The sequence below is a fragment of the Schistocerca cancellata genome, chromosome 4, assembly GCF_023864275.1.
Source record: "Schistocerca cancellata isolate TAMUIC-IGC-003103 chromosome 4, iqSchCanc2.1, whole genome shotgun sequence".
Taxonomy (NCBI): domain Eukaryota; kingdom Metazoa; phylum Arthropoda; class Insecta; order Orthoptera; family Acrididae; genus Schistocerca; species Schistocerca cancellata.
Window position 1 is genome coordinate 215,880,703 of NC_064629.1, and position 24,868 is coordinate 215,905,570.

Here is a 24,868-nt window from a genome sequence, read left to right on the forward strand (position 1 = left end):
TTGTGATGTCAGATCTGCAACACTGTCTGCAATCTAAGGACGACGGTTCAAATCCGTGTCCGGCCATCCTGATTTAGGTTTTCCGTGATTTCCCTAAATCGCTTCAGGCAAATGCCAGGATGGTTCCCTAGAAAGGGCATGGCCAACTTCCTTCTCTATTCTGATGAGACTGATAACCTTGCTGTTTGATCCCCTCCCACAAACCAACCAACCAATCTGCCGTCAATCATATGGGTGGCAAAATTAGATTTATCAGCCCTGTTCCTTCTTTCCAGCACTTTTTGGAATTCACCTACTTGATATAAGGCATGGTGGTGACCCAGGAGGGATGGATTCACCCTAGCGGGACCTAGCCCTATGTAGTAATTTTGGCTGTGTACCAAATGAATACAAACTGTATAAGTAAAAATCTAAGTCATACTTCCAGTATATACAGATTGCACACTTTGTAATGTAGTTTTTAACAACAATGTATGCTATTTATATATATTTTTTAAATTTGCTAACAAGCATATTATAAACATTTTATGGTATATTACTTTCGAAAGGCAGCCATGACACTTACTTCAAAATTCATTTGTATTGGTGATTATATTTAATATTTTTAAATTATAAAATAAAGAAAAGAATGGGCAATTATAATTTTTACATCAGTATGTTACTCCAGATTTAATAAATTATGGAATGAAGCTTTTTAATAAATTATAATGTACTTCATAATAATGGACTCAATGTATTGCAATATTGTCACAATACTTATTTTAATTTATGTGCCTCCTGACAAAATTGTGTTTTACTGTAATTATTATTTGGATTCATTTTATTCTTATGTATAAATTTTATCTTAACCCACTTTTTTTTTTATACAGTGTTAACCACATAAAACTTGCACTGCAAATATTTCAATAATGGAAAGTGGCATTGATACGCAGATTTTACAGATTGGAATTGTAGGCAGGAACCCACTTTTGCAGCCCATACACAACGTTATGAGTTTCAAATGTGTGTCTATTTACAAAGGGTACAAATATTTCAATGCAACAGTGTGTGTTGACATTACCACAATCAAAGTAGACTAAGTTAGTGTGTCAATAGTATTTGTTGCATGACTCTAGTGCAAGTAGTTTGAGGTACTGTAATTTGGACATTGTAAACAAATGTGAATTTCACGTAGGTGCTTATGTGCAGCCCTACACTGATGTTAATACATCTCTGGAGTAGTTGTGTCGTGAAATGGGACATTACCTAGGACAAACAGAAGACAGTACATCTGCGGGGTCTGACACATAAAGAACCAGTACCCTCAAAGCCTGACCTGAAAATGACTACCATTAGCATTAATACAAACTTGCAGTGCGCCATGCAATGACTGCTGCACATGTTCTAGCATTTCAACAGAAATTGCAGTGCAGGCAGCAGTAATAAGCCATTTCGTATAATTTGTAATTGTTTGAAGAGGTTGATGTCTATTGGGATACCTTTTGGCATACACAGCACAGGAATGAATGACATCCGTCCTACATTCACCATAAACCATGAGCATGTCCACCAAGCATGTTGTTTTAGCATGTCCTACTATGTCCATTATTACACAATAAGTGACAGGACTGTCCCAATGCAATTGCAGTGTACACACACCACAATGTTAGCAAACATAACATCGTTGTCTAGCATCTAAGCAATAAGGTGAAACAAACAGCTGTCAGTGTATACAGTGGTCACAAAACGATAACTCATAAACTACTTGCACTGGGTTCCTGCACAGGCACCACTGACATTTTCATTTACACTACTTTTAGGATATTACTGTTAATAGGCATTGTCCCATTTAAAAATTTCTAACTGTTGTAAAAAAACTGCACTTCCGTCAATGTCTTAAAATCTGTGTATTGGTTGCTCTTGCCTAAAGTTCAGTTCTGTAAAAGCAGCGCATAAATAGTGCCTTCCATGTCCCAAAATATTTGCAATGCAATTGTTAGGTGATTCATCCTGTATATGGATAGTGGAAATAGAGGACATTGGCCATCCAGCATGGTGTAAACTGATGTTGACTGTATTGGTCTGTAAACAGCAGCTTCAGTTTGACTGATCCTGTACATATCAATGTTACCTTGTAATATGTCTTGTTATAACTACGCTGAGTCTACGTGACTACCTATAACAGTATATAGTAGTGCAGTCGGCACTTTGTACAACTGTGACATGCTTCTTGGCTCTTTTGCTTTGTCAGTATCTGATTCCTGTGTTATTTTTGTATTTATAGCACTGATGAAAGCTGCACTGCTAGCTGAAATCTAGATCTGCAGTAAAATACAGATGACGTTATGATAGATGCTAACATTCTTTCTGTCCTGGATTACATCATGGTCTTGGGGCATAATTATTCCCATTGAATCACACCTAATTTAAAGACTGCTTGGAGTGTTTGCACAATTTTTCCTTTGTTATAGTTACTATGCCATCTGCAAGCCCCCTGCGGGTCCGGGGTAAGAATAGGCCCGAGGTATTCCTGCCTGTCGTACGAGGCGACTAAAAGGAGTTTCAACCATTTCGGCCTTCCATGTGATGGTCCCCCTTGGGGTTTGACCTCCATTTTTCTAAATTTCTACAGAAGTACAAGCCTTTTGGGGAAGGACACCTTACGTGGTGTACCACTGGTCCTAAGTGCACTCAGACCTTGGCACTCAGCATTGCACCGGCGTTGTAACCATACCCACTATTACTCAAATTGGGCCTAAACGCCTTTTGGGTTGTCCCAGTTACGCCCATAGTGCGTCTCCATCTGCACCAGCGATCATGATGGACTTTCCATGGCACCAGAAATCCAGCACGGTAGCCAGCCCGTTGTGGTGGGGTCGTCATGTACCCTCTAGGTTGTAGCCCCCTGACAACACAGGGATCGTACTGCCGATACCTGAGCTGCACCCTCCCCACGTCGGCCAAGGAGTAGATGCCCGTCTCCTTGGGGCATCAGGACTCCCGGCAATGGTCATCCTGCCAGGTGGCCCTTGCTGCGGCTGGGTGGCGCCCGTGGGGAGAGCCCCTGGTCGGAGTGGGTGGTATCGGGGCGGACGTTTCGCAGATGAAACGTCACCACGTATCGGGTCGCTCTGCGGCCGAGTCTTTCAAAAGAAAAGGTACCGTTTCTAGTTCTGGTTCTCCTGCCCCTTCCCCCTTGGCCACTCCATGGGAGGAGGGACAGGCCCGCCGGCTTGGAGCGAAGTACTTCCCCCGCTATTTGGTCTGTTCTCGAACCGATGGGGGGACATTCGCCACCTCCAAGCCCATGTTCTTTGTTCAGCACATTGAGGACATCTTCGGGGAAATCGAGGCTCTCAGCAAGATGCGTTCAGGGTCCGTTCTTATCAAGACCACGTCCGCCACACAGTCGGCGGCGCTCCAGGCGTGCGACCGCCTAGGGGACATCCCAGTCTCCATTGTCCCACATCTGGCACTCAATAGGACGCAGGGGGTTATTTTTCATCGTGACCTCCTGCTACAATCTGATGAGGAGCTCAGGGCCAACCTGGAGCGCCGAGGCGTGCATTTCGTCCGGCGAGTCCAGCGCGGCCCCAAAGACCGTCGCATCGACACTGGGGCCTTTATCCTCGCCTTCGAGGGGGGCGTTCTCCCGGAGAAGGTAAAGGTAATGTGCTACCGGTGTGACGTGCGACCCTACGTTCCGCCTCCTATGCGCTGTTTTAGGTGTTTGCGCTTTGGGCACATGTCGTCACGGTGTGAGGCTGAGCCCCTCTGTGGCGATTGTGGACGTCCTCTTCGTGAGGAACATACATGCACCCCACCACCTCGGTGCGTTAATTGTCCTGGCGTCCACTCGCCTAGATCCTCAGACTGCCCCGCATATCAGAAGGAGAAGAAGATACAAGAAATCAAAACTTTGGATCGGCTGTCTTATTCTGAGGCCAGGAAGAAGTACGGCCGCCTCCATCCCGTGCCATTGACCACTTCGTTTGCCTCAGTTGTGTCCACTCCTTCCGCGGTATCCTCACCCCTCTCCTGTCCCCCCTCCGCCTCCTCCGCCCATCAGGGGGCTCTGCCTCCGCCTCCCAAATCCCTCCCTTCCAAATCCTCCTCCCCCGTGGCCCCCACCCCCTCTGCCCCAGGGGCCACCCTTCCTCCTCCATCTCCCCACACGCCACCTGAGAAGCGATCCTCTTCTCAGGCGTCCATCGGGGGAAACGTTCCGGACCCCGGCTTCCGAGGTCCGGCGTTCCAAAACGGACCCCGCGCGTGAGGACCTTCTTCGGGTCCAGCCCACCATCCCTGTGCCTCCTCGGCCTTCCAAGAAGGCCTCCAAGAAGAAGTCTCTATCCCCCTCTCCACCCTGGCGCGTTTCGACTGACGCTCCATCCGTGAGTCGCCGCTCCCGGCCGTCCTCAGTTTCGCCGGGACGCTCTGCTGCCAGGCGCTCAGCTGGCCTTTCGTCGGCAAATGATGCTGCCCCTCCTACACAACCAGGGACAGCGGCCGCAGCTGGCGACCAGTCGATGGAACCGGATCCGCCTCCCGTCGGTTGTAGCGTTGTTCCCTCGCAACCTGGCCCTCCGCGGCCATCGAGGTGACCAGCTCTTCCCCCGTCTCGTTCCCCCAACTTTTTGACTAGTGATGGCATTGTTTCATTGGAACATAAGAGGTATTCGATCTCATCGGGAGGAATTACAACTGCTCCTCCGCCTGCACTGTCCGCTCGTCCTTGGACTCCAGGAAACCAAGTTGCGCCCGACTGACCGTATTGCCTTTACCCACTATACCTCGGAGCGGTATGACCTCACCCCTGTGGACGGTGTCCCAGCTCATGGTGGGGTCATGTTGCTCATTCGGGACGACGTCTATTACCATCCCATCCCATTGACCACCCCACTCCAAGCAATAGCTGTCCGCATTACTCTTTCTGCTTTTACTTTTTCAGTTTGTACCATCTACACTCCACCGTCGTCTGCTGTTAGTCGGGCTGACATGATGCACCTGATCGTTCAGCTTCCCCCGCCGTTTTTATTGTTTGGCGACTTCAATGCCCATCATCCCCTTTGGGGCTCTCCTGCATCCTGTCCAAGAGGCTCACTCTTGGCAGATGTCTTCAACCATCTCAATCTTGTCTGCCTCAATACCGGCGCCCCGACTTTCCTCTCGGACTCCACTCATACCTACTCCCACTTGGACCTCTCGATATGTTCTACCACTCTTGCCCGTCGGTTCGAGTGGTATGTCCTTTCTGACACCTATTCGAGCGACCACTTCCCCTGTGTCGTTCGTCTCCTGCACCACACCCGATCCCCACGTCCTTCGAGCTGGAACATACTGAAAGCTGACTGGGGACTTTACTCATCCCCGGCGACCTTTCCGGACCACGATTTTCCCAGTTGTGACAGTCAGGTCGAATACCTCACGGCTGTTATCATCCATGCTGCCGAACGTTCCATTCCTCGTACTACTTCTTCACGTCACGTTTCCGTCCCCTGGTGGAACGAGGCTTGTAGGGACGCTATCCGTGCTCGACGACGTGCTTTACGCACCTTTCGCCGCCATCCTACGTTGGCGAATTGTATTGAATACAAACGACTCCGAGCGCAATGCCGTAGAGTCATCAAAGACAGCAAAAAAGCTTGTTGGGCCTCTTTCACCGGCTCCTTTAACAGTTTTACTCCCTCTTCCGTCGTTTGGGGTAGCCTGCGCCGGCTGTCGGGCATTAAGGCCCACTCCTCGGTACCTGGCCTGACCTCAGGTACTGCGGTCCTTGTTGACCCGGTGGCTGTCTCCAACGCCTTTGGCCGCTTTTTCGAGGAGGTTTCAAGCTCCGCCCATTACCATCCTGCCTTCCTTCCCAGGAAAGAGGCAGAAGAGGCTCGGCGACCTTCCTTCCACTCGCTGAATCTGGAAACCTATAATGCCCCCTTTACTATGCGGGAACTCGAATGTGCGCTTGCACTGTCCCGGTCCTCTGCTCCGGGGCCGGATGACATTCACGTTCAGATCCTGGCACACCTTTCTCCGGCGGGCAAAAGCTTCCTTCTCCGTACCTACAATCGCGTCTGGACCGAAGGTCAAGTCCCCATGCGTTGGCGTGACGCCGTTGTTGTTCCTATACCCAAACCCGGGAAGGATAGACACCTTCCTTCTAGTTACCGCCCCATTTCTCTTACAAGCTGTGTCTGTAAGGTGATGGAGCGCATGGTTAATGCTCGGTTAGTCTGGATTCTTGAATCTCGACGGCTACTTACTAATGTCCAATGCGGCTTTCGTCGCCGCCGCTCCGCTGTTGACCACCTCGTGACCTTGTCGACATTCATCATGAACAACTTTTTGCGAAGGCGCCAAACGGTAGCCATGTTCTTCGACTTGGAGAAGGCTTATGACACCTGTTGGAGAGGAGGTATCCTCCGCACTATGCACAGGTGGGGCCTACGCGGTCGCCTGCCCCTTTTTATTGATTCCTTTTTAACGGATCGAAAGTTTAGGGTACGTGTGGGCTCCGTATTGTCCGACGTCTTCCTCCAGGAGAACGGAGTGCCTCAGGGCTCCGTCTTGAGCGTAGCCCTTTTTGCCATCGCGATCAATCCCATTATGGATTGCATTCCACCTAATGTCTCAGGCTCTCTCTTTGTCGATGACTTCGCGATCTACTGCAGTGCCCAGAGAACATGCCTCCTGGAGCGCTGCCTTCAGCGTTGTCTAGACAGCCTCTACTCATGGAGCGTGGCAAATGGCTTCCGGTTCTCTGAAGAAAAGACGGTTTGTATCAACTTTTGGCGATATAAAGCGTTCCTTCCGCCATCCTTACATCTGGGTCCCGTTGTTCTCCCATTCGTGGACACAACTAAGTTTCTAGGGCTCACATTGGACAGGAAACTGTGTTGGTCTCCACATGTCTCTTATTTGGCAGCCCGTTGTACACGTTCCCTTAATGTCCTCAGAGTTCTTAGCGGTTCATCTTGGGGAGCGGATCGCACTGTCCTGCTTCGCTTGTATCGGTCCATAGTCCGATCGAAGCTGGATTATGGGAGCTTCGTCTACTCGTCCGCTCGGCCGTCCCTCTTACGCCGGCTCAACTCCATCCACCATCGGGGGTTACGTCTTGCGACCGGAGCCTTCTACACTAGTCCTGTCGAGAGTCTTTATGCTGAAGCTGCCGAGTTACCGTTGACCTACCGGCGCGACGTACTGCTGTGTCGGTATGCCTGCCGGCTGTCGTCTATGCCCGACCACCCCTCTTACAAGTCCTTCTTCGCCGATTCTCTCGACCGTCAGTACGGGTTGTATGTGTCTGCCCTGCTGCCCCCCGGAGTCCGCTTCCGTCGCCTGCTTCGACAATTGGATTTTGCCCTCCCTACCACCTTCAGAGAGGGTGAGAGCCCGACACCACCTTGGCTCCAGGCTCCGGTTCATATTTATCTCGACCTCAGCTCACTCTCGAAGGATGGTACTCCGGCTGCAATGTATTGCTCACGGTTTGCCAAACTTCGTGCTCGACTTGCCGGTCACACCTTTATTTACACCGATGGCTCCAAAACTGACGATGGTGTCGGCTGTGCCTTTGTCGTCGGGGCCGCCACATTTAAATACCGGCTCCTCGACCAATGTTCCAGCTTTACGGCCGAGCTTTTTGCTCTCCATCAGGCCGTCCAGTATGCCCGCCGCCACCACCATTCATCATATGTACTCTGCTCTGACTCACTCAGTGCTCTTCAGAGCCTTGGAGCTCCCTATCAGGTCCATCCCTTGATTCAACGGATACAGCAGTCCCTCCATTCTTTCGCTGATAACGGTGGTTCTGTCAGCTTTCTGTGGGTTCCCGGACATGTGGGAGTGCCTGGGAATGAGGCTGCGGATGCTGCAGCCAAGGCTGCAGTCCTCCTGCCTCGGCCAGCCTCCCATTGTGTCCCGTCATCCGACGTTCGTGGGGATGTCTGTAAGAGGCTTGTGTCGTTGTGGTGCGATGCTTGGTCATCCCTCCAAGGAAACAAGCTCCGGGCAGTAAAACCGCTACCAACTGCTTGGACAACATCCTCCCGACCATCTCGGCGCGAGGAGGTCCTTCTGACCAGGTTGCGGATTGGGCATTGCCGGTTTAGCCACCGCTACCTGCTCTCCGGTGACCCAGCCCCGCAGTGCCCTTGTGGTCAGGCATTAACAGTGCGCCATGTTTTATTGTCGTGTCCCCGTTTTAGTCAATTTCGTGTTGTCCTGTCCCTGCCATCTACTTTACCGGATGTTTTAGCTGATGACGCTCGAGCAGCTGCTCGTATTCTGCGTTTTATAACTTTAACTGGCTTGTCCAAAGACATTTAATCTTTTTACTTATTTTGTCTGCATCTTTGTCGGGTCCTTCTGGTGTCCCCTCCATCCCCTTGAGTTTTACCAGATTCCATGTGCTCTAACAACAGTGACTGGGCGCTAATGACCTCAGCAGTTGAGCGCCCTTAACCCCAACCAAAAAAAAAAAAAAAAAAAAATGCCATCTGCAAATATTCAATAGTTAAACTTCCTGTACGGAAATAACAAATGCCAGTAACAGCACATGAATGATCAATGTTACCACCCAAACATATATTCTGTTTTTAAACATGGGTGTTTGTGTTATTTTGATAGTCATCCATACTTCCGGCGCAAAGTCAAATATATATATATATATATATATATATATATATATATATATATATATATATACACTCATGTTAATTTCCTTACAACCCTGGTGTCTCACAGGGAATATTTTTAATGTTGCCACTGAACAATGCTGTCCGATGCTGCATCATTATCTAACTGATTAAGTACTATGTCCCCAACAACATCAATGCTGACTTCTTGTTGTTTTGATGTTTTCTTCCACTTTTGAATGTTTTCCCTCTCTGCTGAGGTCATAATAGCATAATAGCTACTGCACAGCTATGTTAAGTTTTCATTATGTATAGGTGACGTATATTCTCTGATCTTCCTGCAGTTGGTTATCAACCCATTGGGAAAATGACAGGAAGTACTAGCTCCAAGTTTTCTTTTGAACAAAAAATTCTTACATGATTCCAATTATTTGTGTCATATTTTTAACATATCTGCACCCCACAAGCAGTAAATCATTTTTAGTGCAAAAACTGTGCAAATATAGAGTCTCTTGTAAAAAAGTAAATAAATAAATAAAATGAAATAAATTACAAAATCTTTTATTTGGTGAGTTGAAGAATGATTTCTGAGGAGGCCTATGTTGCTTGAAGCACTTCTGGGGATTGACTTGGAAAATTTATATTTAAACATGTTAACATTCTACACTGTATTTGTTCCTTCCTGGCATGTTATAGTGGGAAAGCGTAACAGTTGACAAGATAGACACATGTAGCAATCTAGATACTGTTCACTGAGATGAAATTACTGTAGTCTCTGTTGCCTACTGAGCCAGACCTTTACCTCTGTCAGATGCTGAGGCTGTTGATCACATTCTGTCATCTTCAGGTAACAATCTTTAAAATTTCTTATCAGTTTTCTAACTGAAAACAGAGAACTTGTAGAAATGTGATCCAAACTGTGTCTTTTGAAACTAACAGCATATATTAAACATTTGAGCCAGAGTTGTGGCAGATTTCAGTCCCACATGGCTCTGAGTTGAGGATATTTTTCATTGTGCTGGTATTTATCCTCACTCATCTTAGGATTTATAGACAAAATGATTGTGTGGTGGAGTTCGTTTGCAAGATATCTTGAGTAGCTACTGTCATGGAAAACATGTCGTGCCTGTTTTGATATTCGTGGTACTGTAAAATCCATATGCATATGATCTCAACAGCAAAAGATGTTCAAATTCTTAAAGATGTATATAAGCACCTGTTGATTCAAAGAAATGTTATGTAGGTGCCAATAAACATGGTAAGGAAGGCAGTGGTCACAGCATTTGTGGAATGTTGTGCAACATACATTAGGGCACAATATACTACTATCATACATGCAGTTGATTCATAATTGAGAAAAGAAGTCGTAAGGGCATAAGAAGAGATTTTTTTTGGAATATGAGAACAGTAGACTGCAACTAAAGAAAAAAACCTGTGTTAGCCGTGTTGATTTTTAGTGCTACTCAGTTGGAACAAAGTGAGCTTAAAATGTCTGTTCAGAGCAGTTTCCAATTTTCGAGATACATTACTGTCTCATATGGTGCGAGTCACAGTACTTGGATCTTGCAGTGTCCACTTTTAGTTAGTGGACTCCAAATGGATTATATACAAAGAAGATGTAACTTACCAAACGAAAGCGCTGGCATGTTGATAGATACACAAACATACACACAAAATTCCAGCTTTCGCAACCAACGGTTGCTTCATCAGGAAAGAGGGAAGGAGAGGGAAAGACTAAAGGATGTGGGTTTTAAGGGAGAGGGTAAGGAGTCATTCCAATCCCGGGAGCGGAAAGACTTACCTTAGGGGGAAAAAGGACAGGTATACACTCGCGCGCGCGCGCGCACACACACACACACACACACACACACACACACACACACACACAGATCCATCCGCACGTACACAGAGACAAGCAGACATTACAAACTGTTGCCTCATCAGGAAAGAGGGAAGGAGAGGGAAAGACGAAAGGATGTGGGTTTTAAGGGAGAGGGTAAGGAGTCATTCCAGTCCCGGGAGCGGAAAGACTTACCTTATGGGGAAAAAAGGACGGGTATACACTCGCGCACACACACACACATATCCATCCACACATATACAGACACAAGCAGACATATTGTTGCGAAAGCTTGAATTTTGTGTGTATGTTTGTGTTCGTTTGTGTGTCTGTCGACCTGCCAGCACTTTCATTTGGTAAGTCACATCATCTTTGTTTTTAGGTATATTTTTCCTTCATGGAATGTTTCCTTCTATTATATATATATATATATATATATATATATATATATATATATATATATATATATATATATATATATATATGAATATAATAGAGGGAAACATTCCATGTGGGAAAAATATATTTAAAAAGAAAGATGATGAGACTTACCAAACAAAAGCGCTGACAGGTTTGTGTGTCTATCGACCTGCCAGCGCTTTTGTTTGGTAAGTCTCATCATCTTTCTTTATACATAAAAACAAAGATGATGTGACGTACCAAATGAAAGCACTGGCAGAAACACAAACATACACACAAAATTCAAGCTTCTTTTTTTTTTAAATTTATTTTTGTCATTCATTAATATTTTACCAGACATTAAACTTCCCTCTTACCTACAGTCATCATCATCATCATCATCATCATCATCATCATTTGCTTCCAGCGGGCTGGGTAGGAACTTTGTGAACGATATGTTTCCATTGGTTTCTGTCCTGGTATAGCTTTTCCCTCTCCACTACTTCCCATGTTACTCCTCTCCTCTTGAGATCTTCCTTAACCTGGTCTGTCCATCTCCTTCTAGGCCGCCCAATTGGACTTCTTCCTGGTACCTCCATCTCCAAATACTGGCGTGGAGTTCGAGTCGGGTGCATTCGCCTCACATGACTGAACCACTTCAGTCCCAAAGTATTCATTCTCTCCTCTGTAGTCAATGTCACATGCAGGTCTCTCCTTACATAATCATTCCTGACTCTGTTTCTCCTAGTTTTTTGTAGAGCTGACCTAAGGAACTTCATTTCACATGCTTGTATTTGACTCTCTTCGCTCTTATTTATGACACAGGCCTCTAGGCTATACATCATGATTGACAGGAGATAAGTTTTATACATGGTCTGTTTGGCTTTTTGAGGGACTTCCTTGTCCAAGATTAGATTTCATACTTGGTGGAGGAAGCTAGATTCTTTTGTTAATTCTGTTTAAGACTGCTAGTTTAGAACTTCCATCGTGTGATATGGTGCTACCCAGGTAATTGAAGCTTTTCACACATTAAATCTTCTCCCCCTCTATCTGATGTGAAAAGGTGTGGGTGTCCTGGTCATCTGCATTGCCACTGTCTTGTTCCTACTCATAGGTAACTTGAATTTTTTTTTGTTCCAGTAATCTAGTCACCTCTGAACCTCCATTTCTGTCTCTCCCCAAATGGTGATGTCATCAACAAAAACAAAAGTGTTGAGATCTTCATTTCCTTCTTCCTTGATTTCTTTCACGATTGAGTCCATAAGTGTAATGAAGAGTAAAGGGGAGAGCGAACTGCCTTTCTGAACACCTTTCTTTGTCTTAAACCATTTTGATCTTCCACCTCCTACTTGTACACTGCTCTCACAACCGTCGTACAGCATCTGGACTTTTTTAATTAATTAATCTGGAACATTATGTTTTCTTAAGCATTCCCATATTTTATCCCTTGTTACATTGTCATACGCTTTCTCCAAATCCTCGAATACTACTATCAAGTCATTTCCTTTTTCCCAGTATTTCTCCATTAACTGCCAGATGGAGAAAATGAGATCTATTGTTCCTCTATTACTTCTGAACCCATGCTGTTGTTCCTCTAACTGGTCTTCTAGAATTTTCTGCAATATTTTTTCTATGACCTTTTCCATTATCTTAAGGCAGTGTGATAACAGTGTGATTCGTCAGTAGTTGGTGCATTTCTTTCCACTACCTTTCTTGAACAATGGTATTATAATTCCTTTTTTCCATTCATCCGGCACTTTGTTTTCTTTCCATATCACCCTCAGCACCCTGTGTAACCATTGTATTCCATGTATTCCTGCGGCTTTAATCATATCTGCTGTCAGCTCATCTACTCCAGCTGCCTTCCCACTTTTCATCTGTTTCAGGGAATTCCCAGTTTCTAACCAAGAGATTGGATCCTGCTGTTTCTCTAATTCAATGACTTTGGTGTCACTTTCTTGTACACCATCCCCAATCAGTAAGATTTCAAAATAATTCTTCACCTCTTCTCTGATACCTTCCATGTCCCTGATAATATCCCCTTGTCTATAGTATACAGTTTAAATAAAAAAAAACCTATATAAACATGCAGAACATCTATACAAATATCACATGGGTAATCATGATACTTGGAAAGTTTTGATTATCAAGTATGTGTATTTGAAAACATGGGAACAAAGCATGTCATAGTTGCAGACCATATATACAGATACTGATTACATATTAAAAGTTTCCACATTTTAAAAAATCTAAAAAGAATAAATGTTAAAGGTATTCCAAACAGTGTATGTAAGGGATGGTGGCATGATAAAAACAATGCATAAATGTCCCATGCAGCAAGAATAATATTAACAGTTTATGACAATATGTTTTTACAGGCAGAATCACATTGAGTAGAATTCCTCCAGCGCGTGATAGTACCATGAGAATAAAGTGACCAGTATTTTGGCAGTTTTTGTAGGCGGCCTTCATCAGATAGCTTGCTGCAACCATGGCGAAAACATTATTTTGTTACTTTATTTTACTGCATATTGAGATATATCACTGATGATAATGTAACTGAATATAGACTGTTGCTTATGGACATACCTGTTCCCAAAGCACTGCCTCTGTGGACTTTAATGCTTAGAATATACACTGAAGAGCCAAAGAAACCCATCTAATATTGTGTAGAAGTGCCGCAGCACGATGTGGCATGGACTCGACTAATGCCTGAATTAGTGCTGGAGAGAATTGATATCATGAATCCTGCAGGGCTGTCCATAAATCTGTAAGATTACAAGGGGTGGAAGCCTCTTCTGAACAGCACGTCTTAAGGTATCTCAGATATGCTCAATAATGTTCATGTCTTGGGAGTTTGGTGGCCAGCGGAAGTATTTAAACTCAGAAGAATGTGCCTGGAGCCACTCTGTAGCAATACTGGATGTATGGGGTGCCGCATTGTCCTGCTGGAATTGCCAAAGTACGTCAGAATGCACAATGGACATGAATGGATGCAGGTGATCAGATAGGGTGCTTATGTATGTGTCACCTGTCAGAGTCATATCTAGATGTATCAGGGGTCTCATATCACTCCAACTGCCCATGCCCCACACTTTTACAAAGCCTCTACCAGCTTGAACAGTCCTCTGCTGACATGCAGCGTCCATGGGTTCATGAGGTCGTCTCCATACCCGTACACGTCCATATGCTCGATACGATTTGAAGCAAGACTTGTCCAACCAGGCAATATGTTTCCAGTGATCAGCATTTCAATATCGCTGTTGATGGGCTCAGGTGAGGCGTAAAGCTTTGTGTCTTGCAGTCATCAAGGGTACACAAGTGGGCCTTCGGCTCCGAAAGCCCATATCGATGATGTTCCATTGAATGGTTCACACACTGACACTTGTTGATGGCCCAGCATTGAAGTCTGCAGCAATTTGTGGAAGGGTTGCACTTCTGTCATATTGAACGATTCTCTTCAGTTGTCATTGGTCCCGTTCTTGCAGGGTCTTTTTTCGACCACAGCAGTGTCAGAGATTTGATGTTTTACCAGATTCCTGATATTCACAGTACTCTCGTGAAATGGTCGTACGTGAAAATCCCCACTTCATCGGTACCTCGGTGATGCTGTGTCCCATCACTCATGTGCCAACTGCAACAGGATATTCAGACTCACTTAAATCGTGATAATCTGCCATTGTAGCAGCAGTAACTAATCTTACAACTGTACCAGACACTTGTTCTATATAGGCATTTCCAACCTCAGTGCCATATTCTGCATGTTTTTCTATATCTGCATTTGAATACGCATGCCTATACCAGTTTCTTTGACACTTCAGTGTAGTTAAAATGCAATACTTCTCATTTGGTGAAACAAAATAGTGATTATCAAACACTGGAAAATCCTAGTTGGAATACGAACAATATTGCGTCAATGTGAGGATGAGTGGCTAGAAGTGACAGACAATAAGGTCCATCTAGTAAAGAGCACAGTGTAGCAATGGCGTACCTCCTTTCAGCCACGTCAGCGCGATGAGGTCCTCCTTACTCATCTTTGCATAGATCACAGTCCTATGATGCATGGCTTCTTGCTCCAGTGAGAGAACGCTCCAGTGTGTGGCTCTTGTGGCATACAGATCACTGTGCGCCACATTTTATTAGAGTCTCTTTTATTTACTGAGAAGTGGGCAGTGGTAGATTTGCTGACAGATCTGCCCTCTATTTTAAGTAATGTTCAAATGAATGTGGTCAGAGTTTTAAGGTATTGTGACTTGTCCAACTTTTTTCTGGAACTTTTAAGGAAGCTGTTTTTAATGTGTTAACAGGATGACTGGCTCATTCCTCCTGTGCCTCCTTAAAAAAAAAAAAAAAAACAGTTCTTCTGGGGGTTTTACTTCCATTTTAATCTGAGGTACAACACTTTTCACCGTTCCTCCATTGTATTAAGGCAAGTGAGCAAGTGAGATAGAGTGGCTGTGTGAGTGAATATGCTAGTGTGGTGGCAGTGAGTGCATGAATGTCATTTTGTAGGTTTCCTCGTCACTTTGTGATAACAATTTTTGTAACTTTATGCACACTCGTTTCATTTAATATTTGTAAGGGCACTGATAACCTCGCAGTTGAGAACCCGTAAGCGGCAACCATGCCCACACCAACACCCACGCCCGCACGCACACACACACACACACACACACACACACACACACACACACACACACACACAAAATATTATGAGTGGGATAGATTGTTACTCACCATGAAGATGACATGTTGAGCCACAAACAGGCACAATGAAAAGATTAGCTTTCGGCCAAAGCCTTCTTCAGGAAGGAAACACACACACAAGGAAGCATACCTCATGCACACGTGACTGCTATCTCCAGCCAGAATGCAACTGTCACGTCAAGAGGATGCAACAATCTGGAGTGGGGTGGGGAAGGCAGGGTACAGGTGGGGGGGGGGGGGGGGGGAGGCGTCGGCACTGCCTGGTGAGGCATGGTGAGGCATGAAGCAACTAGGGGGCAGGGCACAGCTCACAGGTGCAATGTTGGGAGGGTAGGGGCCAATGCTTAGACACCCTATCCTAATTCTTTCTTAATCTCAACAGCTTCTCTCTCATCCACTTCAACTGGTCATGCTCAATTCAGTGTGTCACCTTCCTGGACTTTGATCTCCTCCTCTCTGATGGCTGTATCCACACCTCTGTCCACGTTAAAACCACTAACAGTATCTGCATTTTGACACCTGCCGTCCCTTCCACACCAAAAAGTCCCTTCCATACAGCCTGGCTGCTTGGAGTCGGCATATCTACGCATATCTACAGTAACAAAAACTCCCTTGTCCTGTGTGCTGAAGGTCTTAGAATGGCCTTCACAGACCAGTGCTTTCCCTCAGACCTAGTCTTCAGATTTCCCTTTCCATATCCCCACACACCTCCAATCCTTCCACCACCACCCAAGGACCATCTACAAAGAAGCACCCCCTTTGTTACCCAGTAGCACGCTGAACTGGAACAATTAAACTGTATTCTTCTTCAGGGCTTCGATTATCGACCATCATGGCCTGAAATGAGGAACATCCTATGTAAGATGCTTCCCACCTCTCCTATAGTGGTGTTCCATTGCCCATCCAACCTCCACAACAACCTAGTCCATCCTTGTGCCACACCCAATCCCATCCCCTTGAAACAGAGATCATATCCCTGTGAAAGACCCAGGTGCAAGACCTTCCCAGTCCACCCACACAGCACTTCCTACTCCATTCCTGTCACAGGCTTACCCTATCCCATCACAAGCTGGGCCACCTGTGAAAACAGCTATATCATATACCAGCTCTGCAGCAGTCATTGCACAGCTTTTTACATTGGTATGACTATCAGCCAACTGTCCATCAGAATGAATGGCCGTTGCCAGACTGTGGCCAACAGCAGTGTGGATCACCCTGTGGCACAACATGCAACTGAACATAACATGCTTGATTTCAGAGCTATTTCACAACCCAGGTTATCTGGATCCTACCACCAGTTTTTCTTAATTGTGCAGAAGGGAGTTATGCTTACAACACATTCTCTGTTCTTGAAATCATCCTAGCCTCAACCTATGTTAACTTAATGTCCATACACCCTCTACTCAACATTTTCCACCCCATATGTCCTATCACCTCCTCCCAATTCATGTCCCCTCATGCTCATTGTGTGTCACTCTCTGCCAACACACCCACCTGCATTTTCCCCTTCCCTGCTTCTCTCCTTTTCCACTTCCCATTCCCCACCCTTTTCCCCACCGGCCCTCCACCACAGCCTCCCAACACTGCGTCTGTCAGCCTCATTCTGTCCACTAGTCGCTGCACACTATGCCAGGCAGTGCTGACCACTCTCCCCCCATCCACACCTTACTCCGCCCATTACCATCCTGCCTTCCTTCCCAGGAAAGAGGCAGAAGAGGCTCGGCGACCTTCCTTCCACTCGCTGAATCTGGAAACCTATAATGCCCCCTTTACTATGCGGGAACTCGAATGTGCGCTTGCACTGTCCCGGTCCTCTGCTCCGGGGCCGGATGACATTCACGTTCAGATCCTGGCACACCTTTCTCCGGCGGGCAAAAGCTTCCTTCTCCGTACCTACAATCGCGTCTGGACCGAAGGTCAAGTCCCCATGCGTTGGCGTGACGCCGTTGTTGTTCCTATACCCAAACCCGGGAAGGATAGACACCTTCCTTCTAGTTACCGCCCCATTTCTCTTACAAGCTGTGTCTGTAAGGTGATGGAGCGCATGGTTAATGCTCGGTTAGTCTGGATTCTTGAATCTCGACGGCTACTTACTAATGTCCAATGCGGCTTTCGTCGCCGCCGCTCCGCTGTTGACCACCTCGTGACCTTGTCGACATTCATCATGAACAACTTTTTGCGAAGGCGCCAAACGGTAGCCATGTTCTTCGACTTGGAGAAGGCTTATGACACCTGTTGGAGAGGAGGTATCCTCCGCACTATGCACAGGTGGGGCCTACGCGGTCGCCTGCCCCTTTTTATTGATTCCTTTTTAACGGATCGAAAGTTTAGGGTACGTGTGGGCTCCGTATTGTCCGACGTCTTCCTCCAGGAGAACGGAGTGCCTCAGGGCTCCGTCTTGAGCGTAGCCCTTTTTGCCATCGCGATCAATCCCATTATGGATTGCATTCCACCTAATGTCTCAGGCTCTCTCTTTGTCGATGACTTCGCGATCTACTGCAGTGCCCAGAGAACATGCCTCCTGGAGCGCTGCCTTCAGCGTTGTCTAGACAGCCTCTACTCATGGAGCGTGGCAAATGGCTTCCGGTTCTCTGAAGAAAAGACGGTTTGTATCAACTTTTGGCGATATAAAGCATTCCTTCCGCCATCCTTACATCTCGGTCCCGTTGTTCTCCCATTCGTGGACACAACTAAGTTTCTAGGGCTCACGTTGGACAGGAAACTGTGTTGGTCTCCACACGTCTCTTATTTGGCAGCCCGTTGTACACGTTCCCTTAATGTCCTCAGAGTTCTTAGCGGTTCATCTTGGGGAGCGGATCGCACTGTCCTGCTTCGCTTGTATCGGTCCATAGTCCGATCGAAGCTGGATTATGGGAGCTTCGTCTACTCGTCCGCTCGGCCGTCCCTCGTACGCCGGCTCAACTCCATCCATCATCGGGGGTTACGTCTTGCGACCGGAGCCTTCTACACTAGTCCTGTCGAGAGTCTTTATGCTGAAGCTGCCGAGTTACCGTTGACCTACCGGCGCGACGTACTGCTGTGTCGGTATGCCTGCCGGCTGTCGTCTATGCCCGACCACCCCTCTTACAAGTCCTTCTTCGCCGATTCTCTCGACCGTCAGTACGGGTTGTATGTGTCTGCCCTGCTGCCCCCCGGAGTCCGCTTCCGTCGCCTGCTTCGACAATTGGATTTTGCCCTCCCTACCACCTTCAGAGAGGGTGAGAGCCCGACACCACCTTGGCTCCAGGCTCCGGTTCATATTTATCTCGACCTCAGCTCACTCCCGAAGGATGGTACTCCGGCTGCAATGTATTGCTCACGGTTTGCCGAACTTCGTGCTCGACTTGCCGGTCACACCTTTATTTACACCGATGGCTCCAAAACTGACGATGGTGTCGGCTGTGCCTTTGTCGTCGGGGCCGCCACATTTAAATACAGGCTCCTCGACCAATGTTCCAGCTTTACGGCCGAGCTTTTTGCTCTCCATCAGGCCGTCCAGTATGCCCGCCGCCACCACCATTCATCATATGTACTCTGCTCTGACTCACTCAGTGCTCTTCAGAGCCTTGGAGCTCCCTATCCGGTCCATCCCTTGATAAAACGGATACAGCAGTCCCTCCATTCTTTGGCTGATAACGGTGGTTCTGTCAGCTTTCTGTGGGTTCCCGGACATGTGGGAGTGCCTGGGGATGTCTGTAAGAGGCTTGTGTCGTTGTGGTGGGATGCTTGGTCATCCCTCCAAGGAAACAAGCTCCGGGCAGTAAAACCGCTACCAACCGCTTGGACAACATCCTCCCGACCATCTCGGCGCGAGGAGGTCCTTCTGACCAGGTTGCGGATTGGGCATTGCCGGTTTAGCCACCACTACCTGCTCTCCGGTGACCCAGCCCCGCAGTGCCCTTGTGGTCAGGCATTAACAGTGCGCCATGTTTTATTGTCGTGTCCCCGTTTTAGTCAATTTCGTGTTGTCCTGTCCCTGCCATCTACTTTACCGGCTGTTTTAGCTGATGACGCTCGAGCAGCTGCTCGTATTCTGCGTTTTATAACTTTAACTGGCTTGTCCAAGGACATTTAATCTTTTTACTTATTTTGTCTGCATCTTTGTCGGGTCCTTCTGGTGTCCCCTCCATCCCCTTGCGTTTTACCAGATTCCATGTGCTCAAACAACAGTGACTGGGCGCTAATGACCTCAGCAGTTGAGCGCCCTTAAACCCAACCAAAAAAAAAAATCCACACCTTACTGCCCCCTCCTCCCCTGTCACCCCACCCCACGCCATCCCACTTTGGATTGCTGCTTTCGCACGACATGACACAGCTGCATTCTGGTTAGAGTGGCCAGAGGTAGCAGTCGTGTGCAAGAGGTGTGCATGCTTTTTTTGTGTGTGTGTTTCCTTTCATTGCACCTATTTCTGCAACTTAGCGTGTCATCTTTATGTTTATGTAATTTAAAAGTATGTTTTTTTAAGGATTCGAAAATCTCAGCAGGAACTGAAGAGACTAATTAAAAGTTTGGTAATTAATTAACATATAAGTTGGTAAAATATGACAGCTTGTCACACTGCTTTGATGCTAGTTACTGTAAGGATTATATTTTCTGTATTGAAAGCTTTGCTCTGAATTTTTTTCTATTTTATTTTCAGGTCATAAAACAGCTTAGAAGTAAATCAGCTGTTTTCAGAATTTTGGCATTATCTGCAACACCAGGAAGTAATTTTAATGCAATCCAAGAGGTATGATGCTTTTTACCATTTGTCCTAAGTTTAAAATTTTGCTTGGGTTATAGGTTAATAATTTTATTTCTCAATATGTGAGGACTTGTTTAAACTCATCTGGTGATGGTAATAAATACTATATTGGAAGCCAACATTGATATACATGGTTTAGTTCTGTAATTCCTCTTCCAAAAGGCAAATATCTTCAAAATATCTCCTTGTCAACTACAGTTAATGCAGATTCCAAAGCCACTTCTGCAGATGGATACGTCGTGTAGACTACTATGCCAAAATTCAACACTATAAAAAAAATTTGGAGATGAATGAAATGTTGCCTGTATGTAATCTACAATGATAGAAGTAAACAATTAAATGAAGAGTTTAATGAAAAAATAAGTAATTGGTGAACTTGGTAATGATGCTGTGATAATAGTATCTATCCATCATGATATTAATTCAAACAATCTCTGATTGTCACTCAGCAGTGCCACCCCAGACAACTTCAACCCGAATCAGAAGTGCAGTTGTAGTTGTTACTAGATAAGCAACATGGATGATGAGTTACTGATTGACAAGAATTCGAGACAAGTTTAGTGCACAGCATGCCAACAAAGACAAACAAGAAAAAAACAGTATATGAATTGCACAGTAGCTGTGTGGAACAGTCCAGGAAACTTGTGTGAGTGTAGCCTTGTTAGAAAGCAGTTTGAAGAATACACTGAAGGTTAACTGTTCAAGCTCCGTAACTTTACTGATATAGCAGTGATTGCTGAGAATGTCAATTGTCATTTAAACACAGCCCTCACAATTTGAGTGAGACTCATTGGAAAAGATGGTTTGGTGGTATTTGGCCAGCCGATTGCAGCTCATTGTTTCTGTAGTGTAGCAGTTGAGCTATTATCTCTAAAAGAATGTGCATACATCCCACAGGGTAGCAAACATTGGTGAACTGTGGATGCACATTGGTGAACTGTGGGTGCAAACTACAACACTTCTATAACATTGCTTCAACATTATGCCAACACTTAAAATTGATTTTTACAAACAGTTTACAAATAGAGAAGAGAAAAAGCTTCACAAATTGAGAAATGAGTAAAGCTTTGATCTACCTCTGGCCCTGATGCAAGCATTTATTTAGCTTGGTATTGATTGATAGAGTTGTTGGATATCGTCCTGAGGGATATTGTGCTAAATTCTGTCCATTTGGTGCATTAGATCATCAAAATCCCAAGATGGTAGGACATCCCTGCCCATAATGTTCCAAATGTTCTCAGCTGAGTAGAGATCCAGTGATTTTGCTGGCCCAGGTAGTGTTTGGCAAGCACAAAGACAAGCAGTAGAAACTCTCAGCCTGTGTGCGCAGGCATTATCTTGTTGAAATCTTGAAGTCCAGCATAGCTTGCCATGAAGGGCAATAAAACAGTGTGTAGAATATTGCTCTAGAAATGAATGGCTATGGTGAACATCGTATACTCTCTGAAAAACACAAACAAACACACAGATGTTCAAGCATTGCAGTGAGATATCCCTAAAGTACTCCTGACTTCTCGGCTACATATAGTAAAATGGCCAGAATCCTGGGCAAATAAGTATTGAACCTATCTTGTGACGCTCCAAGAAAATGAGAGAGATGCTGTACCTGGCAAAAGACATAGTTGGTCACAGGTTTATTTGAAATTAATAAAATTTATTCCGATTGCAGCAGCAATTGTAGAACTGCACAGGACATGCTGTTATATTCCCTAATCTATTTTAATTAGGCACTTTTGACTCTACCTTTCATATCCCTTAGGTGTGAAGTCATAAAAATGAAAGTCCAGAGACCCCAACAATTTTTTACAACTATCAAAAGACGTATCCATAATTCCGGTAAAATTAGAACAAGATGTGTGTGTAACGGAACAGAAATATTTGTCAGTACAAAATATAGATAGATATATCTTGCCTATGTTACATCCTTATAACAAAAAGTTGTGACTGATGTAGATTGTCAGAACATCATGCAAAAATCCAATGCCCGATTAAATGTATTGACCTGGACCAGTCAGTGGTTGCAGAGCAAAACCTCACAAATAAATATATAAATATTTTTGAAGAGAGAGAACTTTTGTCCCATGCATCAACTTACTGAAATTCTGTCATCAAAGACTCCAGTGAAATAAGGTAGTGTACTATTCCTTTAACTTAACCATTGGTTATAATCATAGTGGTGCTTGAAGCAAGTGCACTATGCTCTGAGGCTACAGTAGAATCTGTTTACTTCAAAACATAATTGGTGATGCTGTTAGCATCCACCTGTCACAGACATCAACACAATCTGTGGTAGAATATTTAAATTTGTTAGTCTCTGCATGACTTCTCCATCGAATAATTTGATTGACTGTTACACATGATTGTGGGGGACGTAACCATAATCTTCAGTTATCATTTAAACCTAGCACAGTATAAAAAAGGCAGAAAGTTTATACAGGAATGTTGACATGAGAAACTGTATTCCCAACTTTGAACTTCACCGATAGACTGCCATACATACTACATTGTTATGTGAATATGTTCAGGATGCCTGTATAGAAAATTTTAGATCCAAGTATATATGAGTAAGACCAAGATACTTGTGTCTATGGGAGGCATACTTTAAGTTATCTGAGTCTCCTGTCCTAAGGGGATAGTCTGGCAATGAAAATGATGATCTTAGTGATGGAAGGGCAAAATGCCAGTGAAAGAGCACTGCCAGTCAGTGATTTTAACAACTCCACAACTGCCAGTTACTGCAATGATACATAGCTGTAGGAAAGTTATGGTGTACTCTGTATTTTTCTCACAAAATGTGATACTTAGAGGTATCTTAAATGAACTCTCACATCCTTGCCATCTAGGACACTTCAACAGTCATAATCCTCTATTGGAACTCTACTGCTGCATGTCCCAGAGACTGAATGAGAGAAAATCCCATACAAGAAACAGACATTTGTCTCCTGAATAAAGTGTGTAAGACACTTTTTTTCTTCACTGATTCAGGGTTTCTAGGGCATTGTGAACTCTGTTTAACATGATGACGTATATAATTGCCAATCATGTGACCAATTTTATCATCTAAGTGGATATACTAGACACAAAATCTACATGTGCATCTTCGTCTATACATCTTCATCTATACTCAGCAGACAACTGTACAGTGTGTGGCAGCAGGTACACTGTACCGCTACTAGTCATTTCATCTCGTGTTCCACTCACATGTAGAGCAAGGGAAAAATGACTGTCTGTATGCCTCCATATGAGCCCTAATTTTTTATCTTATCTTCATGGCCCATACACGAAATGTAGATTGGCGGCAGTGGAATCATTCTGCAGTCAGCTTCACATGCCAGTTCTTGAATTTGTCTCACTAGTGTTCCTCATAAAGAAACATCGCCTTCCCTCCAGGGAATCCCATTTGAGTTCCCGAAGCATATCCATAATATTTGTGTGGTGTTACAACCTACTGGTAACAAATTTAGCAGCTCGCCTCTGAATTCCTTCAATGTCTGCCTTTAACTCGACCTGGTGCGGATCCCAAACACTCAAACAGTACTGAAGAACGGATTGCACTAGCACCCAGTATGCGGTCTGTTTTACATATGAACCACACATTCTCAAAATTCTCCTAACAAACCAAAGTCTACCATTTGCCTCCTCTGCCACAGTCTGCGCATGCTCGTTCCATTTTATATTGCTGTGCAGTGTTACAGCCAGAGATTTAAATGATGTTACAGCATCAAGCATGAGTCTACTACTGCTGCACTTTAACATTAAGGGTTTGTTTTAATATTCACCTCAATTAACTTTCTACATTTAGAGCTAGCTGCCATTTATCACACAACAAGAAATTTTATCTGTCATCTTGTATCCTCCTACAGTCACTCAATGGTGACACCTTCCCATACACCACAGCATTATCAGAAAACAACTGCAAATTGTTGCCCACCCTGTTGATCATTTGTGTGTATTGAAAATAATAGCAGTTCTATCACATTTCCCTGGGGCACTCCTGAAGATAACCTTGTCTTGGAACACGCACCTTCAAGGACAGTGTACTGGGTTTTGTTACTTATGAAGTCTTTGAGCAACTCGCATATATGGGAACTTACTCCATATGCTGGCACCTTCTGGACAGTATGGTCTGTAATTTTGCAACACCATTCTTTTACCCTTCTTGTATACAGGAGTCACCTGCAGTTTTTTCCATTCACTTGGGTGAGAGATTCGGGATAATTTCAAACAAAATAATGGGTCAGTACCATAAATTAGTCTTTGTTAAACCAAACTGGGTTTCCATCTGGACCTGGTGACTTATTTGTTTCCAACTCTTCCAGTTGTTTATCTACGCCAGATGTGCCTATTACTACATTGTTCATACAGGTGTCTGTGTGATGGTCAAATGGAGGTATGTTAGTATAATTCTCCTGCATGAACGATTTCCTAAATGCGAAATTTAAAACTTTGGCTTTTGTTTTGCTATCTTCTACTTCCACACCAGGCTGGCCAATGAGTGACTGGATGGAAGCCTTAGACCCACTTAGCAATTTTACATAGGACCAGAATTTTCTCAGGTTCTC

The 24,868-nt window shown here is 45.0% G+C and overlaps 1 protein-coding gene across 1 annotated transcript in view; it reads left to right on the top strand.

The window, feature by feature from the left end:
- Window positions 1-24,868, top strand: part of LOC126183299 (Fanconi anemia group M protein) — a 237,968-nt gene that overhangs the window by 94,445 nt on the left and 118,655 nt on the right. The window contains exon 6 of the mRNA XM_049925138.1: window positions 20,202-20,291. Within this exon, the coding sequence (XP_049781095.1) occupies window positions 20,202-20,291 (90 nt within the window). The remainder of the gene's footprint in view (window positions 1-20,201; window positions 20,292-24,868) is intronic.